This window comes from Phascolarctos cinereus, unplaced genomic scaffold (genome assembly GCF_003287225.1).
Source record: "Phascolarctos cinereus isolate Bilbo 61053 unplaced genomic scaffold, phaCin_HiC Scaffold_4;HRSCAF=312, whole genome shotgun sequence".
Taxonomy (NCBI): Eukaryota; Metazoa; Chordata; class Mammalia; order Diprotodontia; family Phascolarctidae; genus Phascolarctos; species Phascolarctos cinereus.
The window spans coordinates 175,100,395-175,118,960 of NW_027555847.1; the positions used below are offsets into that span (position 1 = coordinate 175,100,395).

The 18,566-nt window shown below is 39.0% G+C and overlaps 2 protein-coding genes across 7 annotated transcripts in view; one reads left to right on the plus strand and one right to left on the minus strand.

The window, feature by feature from the left end:
- The window catches only part of NDE1 (nudE neurodevelopment protein 1), a 34,913-nt gene that overhangs the window by 11,124 nt on the left and 5,223 nt on the right, over positions 1-18,566 (plus strand). For 2 of the 4 annotated variants that reach the window (XM_021001834.2, XM_021001835.2), the window contains 6 exons: positions 4,388-4,536; positions 4,760-4,896; positions 5,908-6,087; positions 6,842-6,933; positions 8,506-8,657; positions 9,392-11,299. In XM_021001834.2, the coding sequence (XP_020857493.1) occupies positions 4,388-4,536; positions 4,760-4,896; positions 5,908-6,087; positions 6,842-6,933; positions 8,506-8,657; positions 9,392-9,485 (804 nt within the window). In that variant the 3' untranslated portion in view covers positions 9,486-11,299. Of the gene's footprint in view, positions 1-4,387; positions 4,537-4,759; positions 4,897-5,907; positions 6,088-6,841; positions 6,934-8,505; positions 8,658-9,391; positions 11,300-18,566 lie in introns of those variants that run through there. The other 2 variants (XM_021001836.2, XM_078152805.1) reach the window with 2 other exon arrangements.
- MYH11 (myosin heavy chain 11) overlaps positions 11,654-18,566 on the minus strand; it is a 123,287-nt gene continuing 116,374 nt past the window's right edge. For 2 of the 3 annotated variants that reach the window (XM_021001832.2, XM_021001830.2), the window contains 3 exons: positions 18,230-18,338; positions 17,971-18,143; positions 11,654-12,412 (listed from right to left, as the gene is read on the minus strand). In XM_021001832.2, the coding sequence (XP_020857491.1) occupies positions 12,280-12,412; positions 17,971-18,143; positions 18,230-18,338 (415 nt within the window). In that variant the 3' untranslated portion in view covers positions 11,654-12,279. Of the gene's footprint in view, positions 12,413-15,817; positions 15,851-17,970; positions 18,144-18,229; positions 18,339-18,566 lie in introns of all 3 variants that reach the window. The other variant, XM_021001833.2, reaches the window with a different exon arrangement.

The window sequence follows — 18,566 nt, forward strand, 5'->3', positions numbered from 1 at the left end:
CCCAAAAGATATTGCAGCCCAGATACCCTCTCCAGTTGTGGGTGTCCTCTGAGTCAGGAGGTAGAATAGGTGTAACCTTTGTTCCTTACTAACACTTTCATACCCTCCCTGTGCTGCTGCCATTCCTTTGAGGTTCACTACATCATCTATATCACCCTTTCTAGCCCCTGGTTTCAATTAAAAACCAGCTCCCATATCATTCTCCCTCCTTTCTCAAGGAGTTTATCACCTGGCTCAGCTAAGTGGTGAAATGTAGAAAGTGCTGGACTTAGGAAGACTTGAGTTTGAATCCTGTCTCAGATACATCTATCAGCTGTGTGACTCTTGGCAAGTAATTTCATCTCTCAGCCATATCCTTATCTATAAAATATAAATAATAATAGCACATACCTCACAGGATTATTGTAAGGATCAAATGATATAATTTATATAAAGTTCTTTACAAGCATGAAAGTGCTATATAAATGGTAGCTGTTGTTAACTGTTATTTGAAAAATCTTTATTTGATCTTGCTATCCTCTCAAACTATAAACATAGTTTTCTTCCCTTTTATAAGAAAACACCTCAAAAAAGCCATTTACACTTTTTTACTTCTACTTCTTTCTTGTAATTGTCAACCCATTGCAGTCTGGCTTTGAACTCCTGACCATTTGGCTGAAACTGCTTTCTCCAAAGGCATCACATCTTTTAACAGCTAAATCTGGTCTTCATCCTTGGCCTCTCTGCAGCATTTGACCTTGTTGATTACCTCCTCCCTTTCCTGGGTATTCTGTCTTCTGCTTTCATGATCTTGTTGTTTGGATTTTTCTCCTACATTTGTGCCTGCTGCTTCTGGGGGCATTATCCATGTCCTGACTCCTAACCATGCCCTTAGGTCTTCTGTTCTGGTCCCTGTTCTCTTTTTCTACACCTTCTTTGGATGATCTCATCAGTTCCCACGGTCTAAATGAACTCTGTGCAGATAGATAATGCCCAAATCCGCACATCTATCTCTAATTTCTCCCTCGTGACTTCTTTCCTGCTCACTAGCTGCCTCTTGGACATCTCCAACTGAAGGCTCCTGAAGCTCAGGTTGTCGAAAAGGGAATTCTTTGGCTTCCATGCTGAATCTACTTCTCTTCCAGACTTAACCATTTTTGTTGAGGGGATCACTGTCTGTCTAGTAATTCGAGTTTGTAGCCTAAGTCTGCTTTCTCCCTTGCCCCTCCATACCAGTTAGGTGACAAGTCTTGTCAGTTTTATATTCATTGCTTCCATTCTGTCCTCTCCACTCACACAGTTCTCATTATCTATCACTTGCACTACAGCTTTGTAATTTGGCTTCCTGCTTCCAGTTTTCCCAGCTTTGAGCCACCCTTCACACAGCTGCTGAAATAGTCTTCATAAAGCACAAATTTGACCAGGCCACACTCCTGCTCAAGAAAGTTTGGTGGCTCCTTTTACTGCTAGGAAAAAAATACAAACTCTTAGTTTATAGATTTAAAGCCGAAAGGGACCTGATGTCATATAGTTCAAACCCCTCATTTTATTTTTAATTTTTAACTTTTACAAAGATATGTTTACTTTGAAGAAATAGCAAGAACAAAGTCCAGACATTTTCCCCAACGTCTCTGGAGCATACTCTTCCCTGCACCTTATTCTCTGGTGGAGGAAGTAGGCTCAAAACTTAGCTCAGTTCCTACATGTCTTTGGTCTCACCAGTTTCATGTCCACTCTTTGTCTTACCCGCTGGGCTGGAATCCCAGAAGACACTCTTCAGAGTATTAATGCTGAAAGCCTGCTTGGAACACTGGGACATCAAGGTTTCCTCTAGAACCCTCAAATTCCCAGTGTCAGGGAGGCCCTACTTCCCTCACTGAGAACAGAAAAGGCCAAGGAGCTAGGCCTATTTCTTGGGCTGTGTGGCTCTCAGACCTATACCCACTTTGGGCATGGTCTCCCCAGATTCTGTGACTAAGTCATCAAGCTCTCCTAGACACAAGTGAAGCTGAAACCAGCCCCCACATTTTATGGATGAGAAAAACTAGAGAGGGGAAATGACTGTTCCAAGGTCCCACAGGGAATAAAAAAAAGGCAGGCCTGGCCTTTGAACCCAGGCTCTCTGACTTCATTTCCTGTGCTCTTTTCACTGTAGCTGGTATTTTCATACCTTTTCTCCTTCCAGCCCCAGCTTTATTTCATGTTATTCCCCTTCGTGTACTATATGTACATAATCAAACTTTTTCCGAGCTGGAGCATACCTCCATCTCTTAAGAATTCTACCTTATTTAAGTTTCAACTCCTGTGCCAACTCCAATGAGAAGCCTTTATTGATGCCTCTACTTATTTGTGCCCTCTCTGTCCTCATACTTCCATATATGTACTAAACTGTTTACATACTGTCTCCACCAGTAGGATGGAAGCTAGTGGGGTGGGGGTGGCATCTTTATATCCATAGCAGCCAACACAGTGCTTTGCACCTAATAGGTATTTTTAATCAATGCTTGTTGCATTGGATTGGATTTGCTGCTTTCTAGGCAGCTGCCTACTTTGCAAATCTCTAATTCCAAATGGTCAAGTCAGGTTATGAGGAATTGTGAAATCAGAGCAGAGAGAAGTTTAGACCTGATAAGGTAGGCAACAGGGAACTATTATTGAAGGTTATTAAGCAGGGGAGTAATACGACTGAAAACTGCATTTTAGGAAGAGGAGTCTTCTAGTGGTGTGCTAAGTGTTTAGAAGTAGAAAGCACCTGAAGGAAGTAGGAGGACCAGATGGCTGTTGCAGTAATCCAGATGTGAAGCAAATTGCTGGTGCTGAATAAAATAAATATTAACTCTTTCAAGCATGAAAGGTCGAATTACTTAGACTGATCCTAAAAAGCCAACATTGGAGACTGTATCAGCATTAAAAAGTGGGAATAGTAGAAAATAGAGGGAGAAGAAGTAGAAATAACTTGCACTTTGTTTTTTAAAAACCTCTATACTAAAATACATCAACAAATACTCATTTGTAAATCACCTTATAGAAACATTCAACTGAGACTGACTTCCTGACAATTGCCTTATTCACCACGAGTTGAATATAAAACCCTGTAAAGGGAAGAAACAGAGAATCCATTGATAGCTGCATCAGCTGACAGTTTATTATAATTAGCACAAAATGAAAGCTCAACCTTTCAGCAACATTCTTTCTTGTTCATCCTTTCAAAAGAGAAAAGATTTAAGTGTGTAAGTATTTGGGAAGTGTCTTACAAACCTGTGTTCTTTCAGGACATATTTTGAAAGGAGGTTTGCCATCTGGGATTTTGTCAGAACATACTACATAGTTATTCATTACCCTGTTTCCCAAATATATGAATGAGGACTTTAGAGAATCTCCCAGTAAAATGAAGTGAGATATCATCAACTCTTTGGGAACGCTAGCGTGGATAGCTTTGTCATTAGGGAGTGACATCAGCTCGTGCTTCTTGGTCTGGTAACTTACTGAGACGGAGATTGCTTAAGCGCTGTCTTTGCTTGTGGCCAGGAAACTGAGCACCAAGGGGAACAAAAGCATTGAGGATGTCGAATGTCTCTCCTCACACTGTGAACAATATGCATGTTCTTCTGATGTTCTTTCACAATGGCTCTCTCCACAAGTCTCTGGCCTACTCATCATTACATCACTTAAAACACTCCTAGAGACTGACTCATATTTGTTTTTGGAAACAGCAACAAAGTTTGTTTACAGAACATTGTAAAGAAAAAAGATATTTGTTTCAAAAATTAAATTGAATTTTTGTCCTTGAACATGAGAAGTAGGGTGCTTTTTTCATTCTAGCAATGATTTCAGGATGATTGCAAATTACTTGCCATGATTGTATGGAAATGATTTTATGGAGAAAAATTAAGAGGCAAATTTTGTGTTTTGTTTGGGTACATATCTTGTGAATTTTTAAAAAGAGAAAAGTGGTCTCTAATTTTAATTGAGCTTATCATTAAATCATATGAGACAAATAGACCATTAGAAGGAAAGGTTTTAGATCTATGTCTGGCTTTTGCAAAGGATTACATAAAGCATACCAAAAAGGTAAAGACCTTCCACGTTTTAGTATCCTCGAGGTTAAAAAAAAGTTTTTAAATTCTTCTTGCTTTAGGGGAAATATGCTGTAACAAAGAAATGAGAAAAGATGTTAAAGAGAATGTGTTCATTGCTATGATGTATGATCTAGACAAATCATAGTATGTAATGAAATAGGTCAATATTGTCTTCATTTATTGGCTAGACAGAGAGGATAGAATAACTTTGTTTGGATAAGTAGCATAACATAGTTGCAGGATTGACTTTCCTTTTACTTTTAATGAAACAACAAATGTTCTTTTTCAGAAATGTTAAATCATTCATGTAGCATTGTTTCATTTCTCAGGAAAAGTTTGAAATGCAGCATTCTGAAGACTACCGACAGATCTCTGCATTAGAAGATGACCTTGCACAGACCAAAGCAATTAAAGATCATTTACAGAAATATATCAGGGAGCTAGAACAAGCAAATGATGACCTCGAGAGAGCAAAACGGTAAGGTGAATGAACAGATAGTTTGAGTTTCACATTTTAATCATTTTTGTTTCTGTTTTTTAGGAAAAAGTGAAATTATTTATTTTTAACGTGGGAATAAGATATAGAAGTATTATCTCTTTGAAGAAAAATTTACTCAGTTTCTTTAGCCAGCCTTGCTAAAGTCTTTTGATCTGATGAGTTGTATAGTGGGAGCTTATGTGTAGTTTTTTTCTCATTACAGAGCTACTATCATGTCGTTGGAAGACTTTGAGCAGCGGTTGAATCAAGCCATTGAAAGAAATGCCTTTCTAGAGAGTGAACTTGATGAGAAAGAGAATCTCCTAGAATCTGTTCAGCGATTGAAAGATGAAGCTAGAGGTTAGGTGAACATTTGTGCAATTTTGCAGTTTTTCCTAGTGTCCTCATGCAGCAGTCCTAAGGCCTCATCCACCACCTTCCCTGCCCCATTCCACAGCATTAAGCAGACACACCCTTTTGCTGGGAAGTTGAAGTTTATTCTGTTAATGAATGCTTATGGAGCAAACGCAGACTCGTTAGACTACATATTACTGCTTTGGGTTAGGCACCTCACTCTGTTGTCTGCGTGAGAACAAGATGTATTCTTTCATGGAATCTGACTATGACCTATATGGAGTCTTTGCTGAAATTCCTTTCTCATGTTAGGTTCTGTCTCCATGGCCTTAGCCACTGTGGTAACAGTAGTATCCATTTCAGCAGAGATGCTTCCTCAGTGTTGTCTTTACTTGTGAGGTGTTTGGATATTAATTAGGAGCAATGATGGGGGGAATTGTCCTGTTTGTGGAGCTTCTAGCTGCCAGCTACACTCATGTGGCCTAATGGAAATTGGAATAGTTTAAAATCCTGTCTAGCCCCTTCAATTCATTAGTTGATGTAAAATCATCAGATTTACGAATATTTACTAAGGGAGAGTGTGTAGGGTGTGTGTGTGTGTGTGTGTGTGTGTGTGTGTGTGTGTCCAGTGCCTGAGTAGGACATAGAAGAAATAGAACATGAGGTTCACATTCTAGCTTGCTTTGAAGTCCTGGGAGGGATGGAGGGATGGTTCTCCAGTTGTGTACTTTATACTCTCCAGGTTCTTTTTAGAATTCATCCCATCTTTTTTTTTTTGGTTTGTTTTTGCTTTTTGGTGAGGCAGTGAGGTTAAGTGACTTGGCCAGGGTCACACAGTGTCAAGTGTCTGAGGTCGGATTTGAACTCAGGTCCTCCTAACTCCAAGGCTGGAGATCTGTCCATGGCTTCACCTGGTTGCCCCCATCAGTTTGTTTTTACAGTCAACATTTACTGTAGACACATGGTGGCAATTTAGATTGAAAGGAGAATAATTTTTTTGTATCTTATCTTTGTAAGATTTGCGACAGGAATTAGCAGTGCAGCAGAAGCAAGAGAAACCCAGGACTCCTATGCACAGTTCATTGGAAGCAGAGAGGACGGATACTGCTGTGCAGGCCACTATGTCTGTGCCATCCACACCTGTAGCACACCGAGGACCCAGTGCCAGTGTAAACACACCTGCATCATTCAAGAGAGGTAAAGGGATGGTGAGAGAAATTTCTAGCATTTTTGAAAAGAGATCAAAGGGAGGGAGGAGCAAGATGGATAGATACCCTAGTTTGTTTTTATAAATGTGTGTGTATATTTATGCATGTATATATGTATGGCATCATTCCAGTGTCTGAGTTACCAACCTCAGGTAGAACCTGAATAAAAAAACCGGTAGTGTTCTGAACAATACCCAAGAAGCTTGTTTAACCTTGAGTAGGTAATAGGGTGAGAATTCAATGAAGTGAATTCTAACTCCAATGATTCCATTGATAAATTACATGGTCTCGGTCAAGCCACTTAGTTTGACTCATACATCATTTTTTACATCTGTACAGTGGATATACATTACCTACATTCCAGAATTCTGCTGAGATAACTAACAAAGATAGTTATGAGACACTTTGTATTTAGTATTTAATGTTAGCAGGTACTTTTAATAATGATACAAATATTATATTATTCTAGAATTAGGCAGTATGTATTTTGGACTTCCTTGGGGAAACTGAAATATTTGTCACATGCTATATAAGTACTATAAAAGTTACTCATAGAACAAACCCCTAAAGTGGTAGGGTGTGAACATGTTTGTTATATTATTGTAGTGTATTGTAGAACTGGAAGCCATTCATAATGAAAGTGCAGAAAAGAACCTGGCAGAATGCTTCTCTGCCATACCTTGGTCTGGGGTCTTAGAGTTGCATAGTGTTTCTAAGAGTCTTCCCTCTTTGCACTTTCTAAGGCTTGGAGGACAGTTATGGGGGCACTCCTCTCACACCGGCTGCCAGGATATCCGCATTGAACATCGTAGGAGACTTGCTTCGGAAAGTCGGGGTAAGAAGAGGTGGTTTCCCATTGTTTTGTATGGCCTCTTACAGATGTTGAATTCAGATTGAACCATAGGACTTTAGTTGAGATCTGTTTGTTTATTAATAGAAGAATTGTATGAATTTTACACTTGACTTTGGCTCTTTGTACAACATAACATGATACTTTGATGTATTATCTACATTTGATTGAAGTTGGTTTCTTTTGAAAGGTTGAATAATTCAGTATTGAGAAAAGTGGTCTTTGTGTGTTGACGTCTTCATTTCAGTGTAAGGTCTTTGAAGTCAGGAACTGTCTCATTTGCTTTTAGTAGTATTGCTAACACTTAGCACAGTGCCTGGCACATAATGAGTGCTTAATAAATAACATTTTAATTTAATTTTTTTTTTTTAGTGAGGCAATTGGGGTTATAAGTGACTTGCCCAGAGTCACACAGGTAGGAAGTATTATGTGTCTGAGGCCGCGTTTAAACTCAGGTCCTCCTGACTCCAGGGCCAGTGCTCTATCCACTGCGCCACCTAGCTGCTTGAACTTCTTGAGGAAAGGTTAATAACATGAGGAGACTGGTTTAATTTCATCTTCAGTACTTGGTTCCCACCTGACATTCCTACCAGTGGCAAGTCATTTAACCTGTCTAGCTTTAATTTGCTTATCTCTGAAGTGAGAATATTAAATCTATTGATGTCTTTGGTTTCTTCTAGCTCTCAGTATGTAAGTCTGTGTATTCCAGAATAGAATTCACTTAGAACTCTGTGCTTTCAAACCAAGACATTCAATCCTTTCCCCAAGGTGGCTGTATGTTTTACTAGGGGATGTATCTGGATTATTCTTCTCAAATTGACTTTTTAAAAATATGTAGAGGTTTACTTAATTCTGGAACTCTTGAGGGATATTTTGAGGCCATATTTGTTTCTCTTTGTTTCTCATGCAGTTAATTTCTTAAAGAGAAAATTTTAACAGGCTAGGGCATAAAACTTATAGGTTTGGTATTCACTGCAAGGGAAGCTTTTCTATTTTGGGACTAACATAAATATTCTTCATACTTTATAAAAAAAAGTGATACTTTGAAGGCTGTAGAATGCAAACAAAGCTTGTCCTATTTTCTATATGAGTAGGTACCAACATGTATGACTTCATGGAAACTTGGAACGAATTCTTTTTGTTGTTGCTTCCCGTTTTCTTCTTTAAAGAGCCTAATTTCGTTAAAATGATCGTATTTTCCATCATATTGAACAAAGTCTAAAGTTTCAGCACCTCCTGATGTTTGTGCCAGGCTGTGAGGCTGTCTTGATACGTTGCTTTGCTTTTCACACCATCTGTTTTCGTGGGGCAAATCCAGTGCCTGGTTGATTTCTACTCTGCCTTTGCACTTGTGACCATGTTTCAAGTCCTGAACAAGAACCTCAGGTGTTCCTTTACTAATCTAGCTGTGGGGCATGTTTCTTTAGAACTAAGTAAAAGAGCAGTTAGGGTTCATCATTTTGTAGAGACCACTTAATTTTTTTAAGCAGTTCTCTGGCATTCACTCGACAATAGAGTCCCTGCTTCTGACTCAGAAATGAAAACATTTCTCTTTAGGCACTGGAGTCCAAACTTGCATCCTGTCGAAACTTTGTATATGATCAGTCCCCAAACAGAGCAAGTGTTGCATCCTCAGGGAGAGGTATGAAGACCAGAGATGGCAGTGACAAACGGCCACACAGCACCAGTGTGCCTTTGGGAGAGAAGGGGTTAGTATCGGTTGCTACATACTCTCTTGAGAACCAAGTAGTTGAATATCTGGTCTGGGCAAATAGGTAAGGAGATGCTCATTTCATTTTAATATCCCATAACATTGGTTTGTAACAACATTATGAGAATTCTGCAGTTGAACCCATGTCAACAAAGCCATTATTTGTCTTTATAACTTCAAACAACACTCTCTTTCTTGGAAGAGTATTTTATTTTTTCCAGAACCTTCAGGAAATTGGCATTAAATTCTAGTCAGATACAATTACCAGAGCTAGTCACTAGATCTGGAAATACTTAGTTGTCCTAATCTACTTTATTTGTATTTATGTTGTTTTTGTTTTGCTTTTTAAAAAGGTTATCCAGAAGCATCTTCCAGATTCATGGAGTTTATTTAGAAATATGCCCACTACCTTTTTAAACTTAAGAACCAAGTTTCTAGGTGGCTCTCTGTAAGGCAAAAGTTAACCAGGAATTTTTCAGATCACGTCACTATGATGTGAGAGTGATTGCAGATTTCTTTTGAACTGTTAGAAATCACTGTTTTTAGACAGTTTTCAGGAACTGAACATCTCATTAATCCTATTCCACTAAACACTAATCAGAGGCAGGTATAATCTCATCTATAGAGGAGGAAATTGATGCACAATTATTGGCCTTCAGATTCCGCTTCTAATTATTCTGTGTATCCTGACTATCTACTGTATTAATAGCTTAGTTTTCATTCTGTCTTAAGGTTAGGAAAACGACTGGAATTTGGAAAGCTTCCTTCAAGTATTCCATCACCATCGCTGCCATCACCACAGGGTGTCGTCAAGATGCTGCTTTGAGAATCATGGGCATTGAAGACTGTGGTGTTCTAGTTTTGTTTCCATTTTCTTTTGAAACTAATCTTTTAAAATTAGTTTGAATAAAATAACAAAGAGGCATAGTAGTTAACTCCATGTGTTGTGGACCAAGTGTGTAATTTGGAGAACTAGCCTGCAGGCAGCAGTTTTCTTACCAAATTTAGTTTAGTGTTGCCACTGTCTAACAGTGGGAAGACTGAACATTTTATCACATGTTTTATTGTGGAAATGGCTGTAACTCAATTGTGACCAAATACCCGGCCAACTCCGACGGCATAACTGGCTTTATAGCCAGGGGGATGTTTTACTAGTCATTGGCTCCCCATATATGTGCCTGACCATCTTACTGGCCTGCCTCCATCCTTCAAAGGGCCCTTATTCAATTAAAATACACTTTTCATAGTGACCCGTTTTGTCTGGTATGGAATTTCCAGTGCTATATAGACTTATTAAGGAATGGTTTCATTTAAGTTATTTCTAGGAGTACCAGGTAGTATTCCTGTAGAATACTTCTTTTAAAAAGGCATCAATGGTACAGGGGTACCCTCATTGCCTTGCCAGAACCTTTTAACCTCTTACTGAGTTATTTAGGTGTTTCATCCTAAGACTTTTAGTTCAGTTCCAAGGGTAATTTTGATTTTGACCAAGGTCAGTAAAAGTTGGTTACTTTATAAGTAAATTGTAACAGTTGACTGTCTGAATCTACTCCTAGGTGTTGGTTTCATTTTCAGATTTCACGAGGCAAATTGAGGCAGGCTGCCCCCTGTAAGGTCATCTATAAAATAGGCTTCATTCAAAGGCAAATTCGAATTATGTGAGATATCCTTTAAAGTGCCCACAATGGAGCTTACTTATTTTGGAAGGTTTCCTTTCCTTCATGGAAAGACTGTGGCCTCCAGATTGCTTAAGACATAGAGGAGTTCATCAGTCTGCAGCCTTCATCACTGCTTGTTGGTAATACCTGTTGTGTATCTTCAGCCTGGAGAGGGGAACTGCACCAACTTCAGGGGCATATTCTCATCTTGAATCAAAAGCCTTTGCTGACAACCTTCCACTGAGTGGAAGCAAAAATCTTTGAGTTGGGAATATAGCTTTAATTGCTACTGAAATTATTAAGTGGAAATATTGCTACTGTTGACGTTTATTAATCTAAGAAATGTTCTTAACGTGTATCAGAAAAAATGCTTTATTTTTCTAAAAAATTTTTTTTTTGTCAAGAGAGAATAATGCTTCACTTTGTTTTAAACTAAGCAATAATTCCGAGGTAGTTATTTAATGTCATTATAAATGGGTGCATACCCTGTCTAATGTCTCCAGATTGGTTCTACAGAAGTGTAGTATTGGGTACAGTGACTTTACAGGGGGGCAGTTAAGTTCCATAGAAAAATGTTATAAATGGGCAGTCAGCCAAATGATGTTACAGTAGGGTTTTGTGACATTATTGTCGGGGTTTGGTTATAATTTATTAAGGATTTAATATGGTGAAGTGATATTGATTAGGGCAGCATTATATAGGGTATGCTTTTATTTGTATTTTGTCATGTGGTTTAAAGCCTTGTTTTTTTAACCAAGTAAATGGAAATGAATTGAAAATTATCTCTGAAAATAAGTTATTTCCACACTGGCAGCCTTTTTAGAAAATGCTATTTCAGGTGAGGGCACTGATAAACATGTGCTAATATTGTCGTTTTACTGTACTTGTTACTTCTTATAATGGAAATTAGCAGTCTTTAATTTCCTTGAATCTCCCTTATCTGGCTGAGTCAGTGACAGAATAAAGTTTGTTCTTAATGATATATGTGTGCAAGCTGGTGTTTTGCCATCTGAAATTCTAAAGACATCTATTGCTACCCCATATTCTTGCACTCAGCACATATACTGCCGTGACATTTGAAACGATTCCTCATCACCTGAGTTTGGAAAAATTCTTGAAAGAAGAAATTAAGCATGATTGCCCTTTGAACCCCTTTTCCTCCACCCCTCCTTCATAGTTTGGCTTCAGGTTCCACAGTGATCTTCAATGGCTGCTGATGTCAACTTCCCACTCGACTCAGTGTTCCCAGGGAGCCTCTCAAGTTTATTTCTGCCCCAGGACTCCTCTTGAGTCCATGGAGAAAATTCTCCAACAAGAAAAACCCATTGCGTTCTAGTGATTTATAACCTTTTATTAGTGAAAGTGTCCTTAAGCACAATCAGGGTGCATATAAAACAGTGCAACATTTCTGCTTTATTAGTTTGAGCAAATTATTTCATTTTTAATGTGTAACGAATGAAGGCACTTCATTGTTTTGGTGAGCTGTGCATCAGAAGTGTAGTAACCAGGAAAGAAAAAAACCTCAAACAAGGGCATATGCAAAACAGACAAAGGGTATGCAGTTAAGAAAAGTAGTTTGGGGGCAGGACCACCTGATGTGGTGACTGTGTCCCCATTTCATGTAAACTAAGGCCCATCTGGGATTAAAAACTGCCAGTGATTCAATACTGTGGTTGTATTTTCTTTCTAAAATTCTCAAAACATTTGCACAGTTCAGGAGGGACAGAGAGAAGGCATGCATGCACGGCACATATTTCCTGGTAAGATTTTTTTCCCCCTAATTTGGTAACAATTGAAAATTTCAGCATATACCCTGTAGCCAAGGCTGTGCTTTTTAATCATTGCTGTAAGAGTGTTTGTTGAGTGTCTTGTGGTACTGGAACTGAAAATTGATTTAGACAGTGCTAAATATTGTCCTTTGGGGTATCTGACTGCAGTGCGATATGCAAGCAGAGTATTTATTTATTCGCTGGCTTTGGTTCCATTGAAGTCTGTATCTCTGGCATCCATTTCTTCATCTGAGCCTTCTGCATTTTCAATCACTCTTCGGCCTCCAGATCTTCTAGGGGGGGCAAAAGATGTCTCATTTCCTCTCCTATGTATTTTGAGAAAATAAACATCTTTTAGAAAACAGGTCCTTCTCAAGTCTAGATTGGATTAAAAGGAGAAAAATGCATCAATATGAGAGTAAAATTTGAATTCAAGAAATCCAGAAGGCTTTTCAGGTGTAGATTAGATAATTTAAGTTAGCCCAAATATGTCTTGTGCAAATTCTAGGCTATATCTTAAGCAGAAATAATCCACATTTGGAAAATTGTGAAGGTCTCAGAGAAAAAAATATTCCTGCCTCGTCTTTTTCTCTATGAAAAAAGAAGGGTTAATTTTCATTTAGACCCCTTTATGAAGGTAGCTCTCCATCCCTAGGAAGTCCAGGGCTAACTTCAATCCCATAGTAGGTGTGTTTGTTCCTTTGCTCCCCTCAAAATACAGTTTTATCTTCTTGAAATCAGATTAAAGTAAATCCTTCAAGAGGAAAAAGAGTCACAAAGAGCACCCAGAGGTGTATGGAAGGGGAAGGGGCAGTCTTAGGGAGTGTAAGGGATTTATGGGCTGACTGTGCATTTAAATTTCAGGGTTGGTTTTTTTTTAATTGTTTTTTAGTACTAACTTGTGGAAGCTACCTTCTCCACCCTTGTGCTGCTCAGATAGCAGCTGGTTCTGATTCACATTGAGGTAAGTGCTTTATAAGTAAAAATTCACACTGGAACAGCAGCTGAAAGACTGCTATTAAGATAAATCTAAAAATACCAAAGGGACCAAAGGGAAAACTGAATATACCTGATTTGGAAGAGGAAAGCAGATCCATATTCAATTTAATTTTGTTAGTTTGGAAGAAATGATTTAAATGAAATGAGCCTGCAAATATTGGAAAAGATGAAGAAGGAATAAGAGACAATTTTTTTCCCCAGCAGAGTAACTACAATAGTTGAAATGCTTTTAGGTGGGTGGGAGGAAAGTTATCCCCAGCTTAATTTTTTTATGTCTCTGACCTTGTAGATAGGCCCTGCTCCCTTGTCAGCGTCTGAGAGCAAGCAAAGTGTGTCCTGTATGAGAAAGTTATCTGATAGCTCTTGGTAGACATGCTTAGGGCAAGAGAAGACCATAGTTTTGTTTTTGTTTTTTAATTCCAAGGCAGCAACTATATTTAGAGGTAAGATTATAGACATAATAAGCAAGGGCCTATATTTCATGATTGCTGAGAAAAGTAGCAAAAGTCACTCCGATTATATTGGAAACATGAAAACACTGGCCTGTAAATGCTACCAGCTTTGGGAATGTGTTGTTTCCAAGTGGGCAGCAATCATGGATAAATAGTTAAAGTTGTATCATGTCACTGCAAAAGACTCTAGGTCAGCTTCACTCATTTCAAAGGATGGATGTTTAGGCCTTAAAAGCCACCGTAGAACTTCAAAGGGTCAACAGTAACTCTTGTAGGCTAGCTATTATTTTTATTTTAAAAGCTTCAGTAAGTTCAGCTTAGACTCATTCTAAAAGCTTAATCATTTAGGGCAGTATTTCCCAACACTTTAAAGTCAGTGACATACCAGTGAACTGGAGTGGGGAGGGGGAAGCTACATACCTACATACACTTTCCTAGGAATAGCAAGGTAGGATATTCTTCTGAGAACTAGTATACCTTTCTGAGTGTGCATACACACACACACACACACACACACACACCTTTCTGCAATAGTTACTGCTTCATGCCAAAAGTTGAAAGAGAAGGGAGAGGACTAAGGTTGTCCAGCAAAACACACACAACTCCATGTGTTAAAAGTGTCCCAGCTAAGTAGTTGAGAAATGATATTTTAGTGAAAACACAGATGAGGCAATTGAAAGTTGTGAAAAGGGTTTGGAGTCACACCTGGGTTTCAATTCATCTCTACTACCGTGTGATTCACTGTACCTGTGTAATCCTGAGCAGGTAACTTAACCTTTTAACCTCTGTGGTCTCTAAGGTCCCTTCCAACTCTAAATCCTATTGTCCTACAGTTTAAAAATGAATTTTAAAATCCCTGCCCTATATGGCTTCCTGCCTTCTGTTCTGATTCCAGTACCCAAAGGAGACTTGTTGTGATTCAGATATCCCTGTCTTTCAAACCCTAGTGCCAAGGGTTAAGGTTGGGTCTATATTATACTATGAGATAATGTTTTATTTAAAGCCCTGGTCCTAGGAGAAGTCAAGCTGAGTAAACTTCCCTAGAAAAAAATAAACTTACTCTGAGGATAATACTACTTTTGAGGACCTTGCTTAGTATCCTAAACCAGCTTCATTCCAGTATTTGAGAACTTTGCTAATAGAAGGCAGTCTCCTTTTTGTAGCAAATCAAGCCCTAGGCTTGCTGAAACAAGTACCTACCTGCCTTTGTTTAAAAAAAAAAAAGTGCTTCACCCTCTGCCCCCTCCAAAAAAAAAAATAGTGAGCCCTGCAGCTGCATGTACTAAAGGAGTCAAGATGGTTCTGTAGAATTAAAAAGTGAGATGTCAAGCTGATAATAAAGCCTTTGCTAAGACATGATTCATCTTTAAATATTTTGGTGATAGTAGCAAAGCAGAGACTGCCCCAAAGAGAAGATTCACCAAATATTACAACACAGGGTCATTTGGCCTCTGAAAGGAAACCAGGGGCAAAATGATAACTTTAGATAGGAAAAGACAATTAACTCTTTTCAGAAATTAAAAATTTCATCTCCTGCAAAAGACCTTCACAAGCATTTTCACGTGTAGGGTTCTGCCCTCCATTCCTTGAATGAATTGTTCCTGTGGTTTTGAAAAACAACTGTGCCAATAAGGATGGTAGCTGGTTTTGCAGTGGTGAGGGCTAGACCTTTCTGTAACCTACACTGAGTAAAGTGGCCACTGGGAATTAGGACATTCTTAAGCTTCATGCAGTTCAGGCACTAATGAAATATTTTGGTGACAGGTTTCTTTTCTTTCCCTGACGTCGATGCTGTTTGTGAAAGCATATTTGTGAGAGAACATTGGTTGTGCTCTCTGTAAATGTGGTGCTTTGTGATTTAATATAATTTGTGAACCACCATAGCCAAATAGGAGCAGTTTTCCTTGCAAAAAAAAAAATTGTGTCAATGGCAAAATATTGTTGCTCAATTATCAATGTGTTCTTAAGGGTGCAGAAGACTTCATGCAGATAAGAAAACTCCAGCAACTCATTCAGTGTACAGCCTCTCATCCTGAAGAATTAAGTACTATTTGGTGTAAAATCACATGCTAGAGTGTTTCCTAGAAGTAGGGAAAGCAAATGGGTCAAGGGATGGTCTTATTGTAATATTTGTCTCTTGGGATAAAAGACAAATTGGTACCAAAAGATGTTTAAGCCTTCAGATTTTGCAGGAATCTCATGGAAATTTGCCAGGGCAAGAAAAACGAAAATGGAAACTTGGTACAACAGAAATGAGCTGCAAAGTTGAAGGCATGGTACCTGGTGAGTCATTGCGAAGGTTCCTGTGGGCCTCTGAAACAAAGAGAGAAGAGTCCCTGGTGGTTACCATTGGAAAACGGGAAGAATTCTATTTACTTACGTAACTTTTCAACAAAATTTAAGCATTTGGTACAGCACCTTCAAACCAGCTTTGCAGATACCCAGGTACCTGATGTCTGTGGCAAAGATACTGGCTTTTACAAAGCTTTTTAGAGAAAGGGAACAAAAATTTTTAAAAATAAAAATTTAAAAAATAAAAGGTTGGACTGGTAAATTTCTGCACACCAAAGCTCCTCTTAAAAAGCTATGTTACTTCATACTTTGTGAATGTCTTGCACTACTGCCTCTCTGCTCAGACAAAAGAGCATTCAAATGACTTGCTCCAGAAGCCTGACTTTGAAACAGAAGCTGAGAAGTTGTAGATAAAAGGCCTTTGGTAACATATCAGTTTTATCTCCTCTTGGTATAGATCATCATATCATGCTCATTCCCTTTACACCAGTAAAGGGGTAGAAATGGATACCCACCATGTAACCGGCAACATGCTAAGTGATACGTCTTAGACCATAGAAAAGAGGAGAGTTCCTATGGTCCTGTAAGGTCTGTCCTGCTGAGGAAGTAAATTTCTATTGCTACATTTCCTAGAGAGGCCTGGAAATCCTTGTTGAATTGAATTACTATCTGGGACCTGAATAGAAGCCTCTCCATCTCAAAAATGAGGCTGAACTACCTTTCTAGATGTGGAGACAGAGGGTGACACCCAGGCAAAGCAAAATAGGTACTGAACTTTTCCAATTATTTGGTGTATATTTTTGTATTATCAATTTTGACTGTTGATTATCTCTCTCTCTCTTTTTTTTTTTTTGGTATAGGTTGTAAACTACCTGAGGACAGGGATATCTTATCTTTTCCAATACCTCCCTTTTCTCCCCAAGTATTTGCTATAAAGCTAGGCATCCCACAAGTGTTCAATAAATGTTAATAAGTTGATCAGTTGATATTTTATGCGCAAAAGTAGCTAAGATGGCATGTTGTTTGGCTAGACATAACTAAAACCGGGGAAGCTCCTTCCAACATTTTAACCCATAATTCATCTACAACCTTAAAAAGAACAGCATAATTTAATACATCCCAAAACCTTTACAGCCTGAATGAACTGCTGAAACTAGCCTCTGTTATCCTGTCCTTGTCCAAAAACTTTTAGCAACCAACCAACTGGTCCCAGGACACTGCTTCACTAATAGCAGGTGAGGCCTGTGTTCTGTGACATATAGTTCAATATTCTCCCTTTTCGCTAGTAATGGGTCATTCCTGAAGGCATGGTAGAGAGTTGTAATTCACAGGCTGTCCTGGAGGAGTCACAAACTGTATTAGGTTACACTGGTCCCTTGTTAAAGTGGGATCTTAGAGCTCTCTTCAAATGGGCCAGTGGGCTCAAGCCCCTTGACTATTGAGAGCTGTTACTGTGAACATAATTTTTCTGTATTGTATTTGCTCTTCTTTCTAGAGAAGATAGGAGAGAAGGAGAAGTAGGTAAATAGATAGAGAGATGGATTTTTTTTTCCGAAGCACTGGAATGAATTAAGAGGTAAGAAGTAGAAAGTTTTCATTGATTTTCAGCTAACTGTGGAAATTTCAGAAAGGGATCTGAGCAACAAAAGTCATAGTCCTTTCTACCATCCATATACCATCCTTTCTTTAAACTTTCCCACCTGTACAATGCCGCAACTAGGTGGCACAGTGGATAGAGTACCGGGCCTAGAGTAAGGAAGACTCATCTTCATGATTTCAAATCAAGTCAGACACTTATTAACAGTGTGAGACCCTGGGCAAGTCCCTTAACCCTGTTTATCTCAATTTCCTCATCAGTAAGATGAGCTAGAGAAGGAAATGGTAAACTATTCCAGTATCTTTGCCACGAAAACCCCAAATAAGTATATGTAGAATTGGACACGATTGAAAATGACTGACAGAAGGGGCAGCTAGGTGGCACAGTGGTTATAGCACAGGCCTTGAAGTCAGGAGGACCTGAGTTCAAATCCAGCCTCAGACCAAACACTTGACACTTATTAGCTGTGTGACCATGGGCAAGTCACTTAACCCCAATTGCCTAAAAATTAAAAAAAAATAAAAGATTCTGCCCCAGACCTTACCTGAGTTTGCTCTTGAGTGCGTTCACCTCCCGACCCATGGCCTCATTGCTTTCTGTGGCTTCATCCAATTCTCTTTGGAGCTTCCTGCGGTTGGCATTGATGCGCTGGGATTCCTCTTCTGCCTCCTCCAGTTGTCTCTTCAGCTGCTTCACCCTGGTGTTTCCTTTCTCAGCCTGGGAGGAGTGAGCCAGAAGTCAGGAAAGGGCAAAGAGTAAGGTGCTAAATTCCTCTGGGAAGACCATCTGCCTAGTTCCGTTACCTGTTCTTTGTATTGCTCTGCTAGCTTCCTTTCGTCTTCCACTTGCAACATAACTTCTTTCAACTTCTTGTCCTTCTGGCGTAATGTCTTGGTAGCTGCCTGTTTTTCCCTGCAAACATCAGAGAAACAAAAGTTTACTGAATGCCTGCTATGCATAAAGCATACTGAGGAAAGATAGGAAGATAGGTCAAATGTAAGAGTTTGTAGTCTTGTAGTGAGAAACACATTCATCTCTGCCTCAAAGGAGATGCTTTCCTTTTGGGGGCAGCCAGATGGCACAGTGGATAAATGGTGGGCCTGGAGTCAGGAAGATCTAAGTTAAAATCCGGCCTCAGAC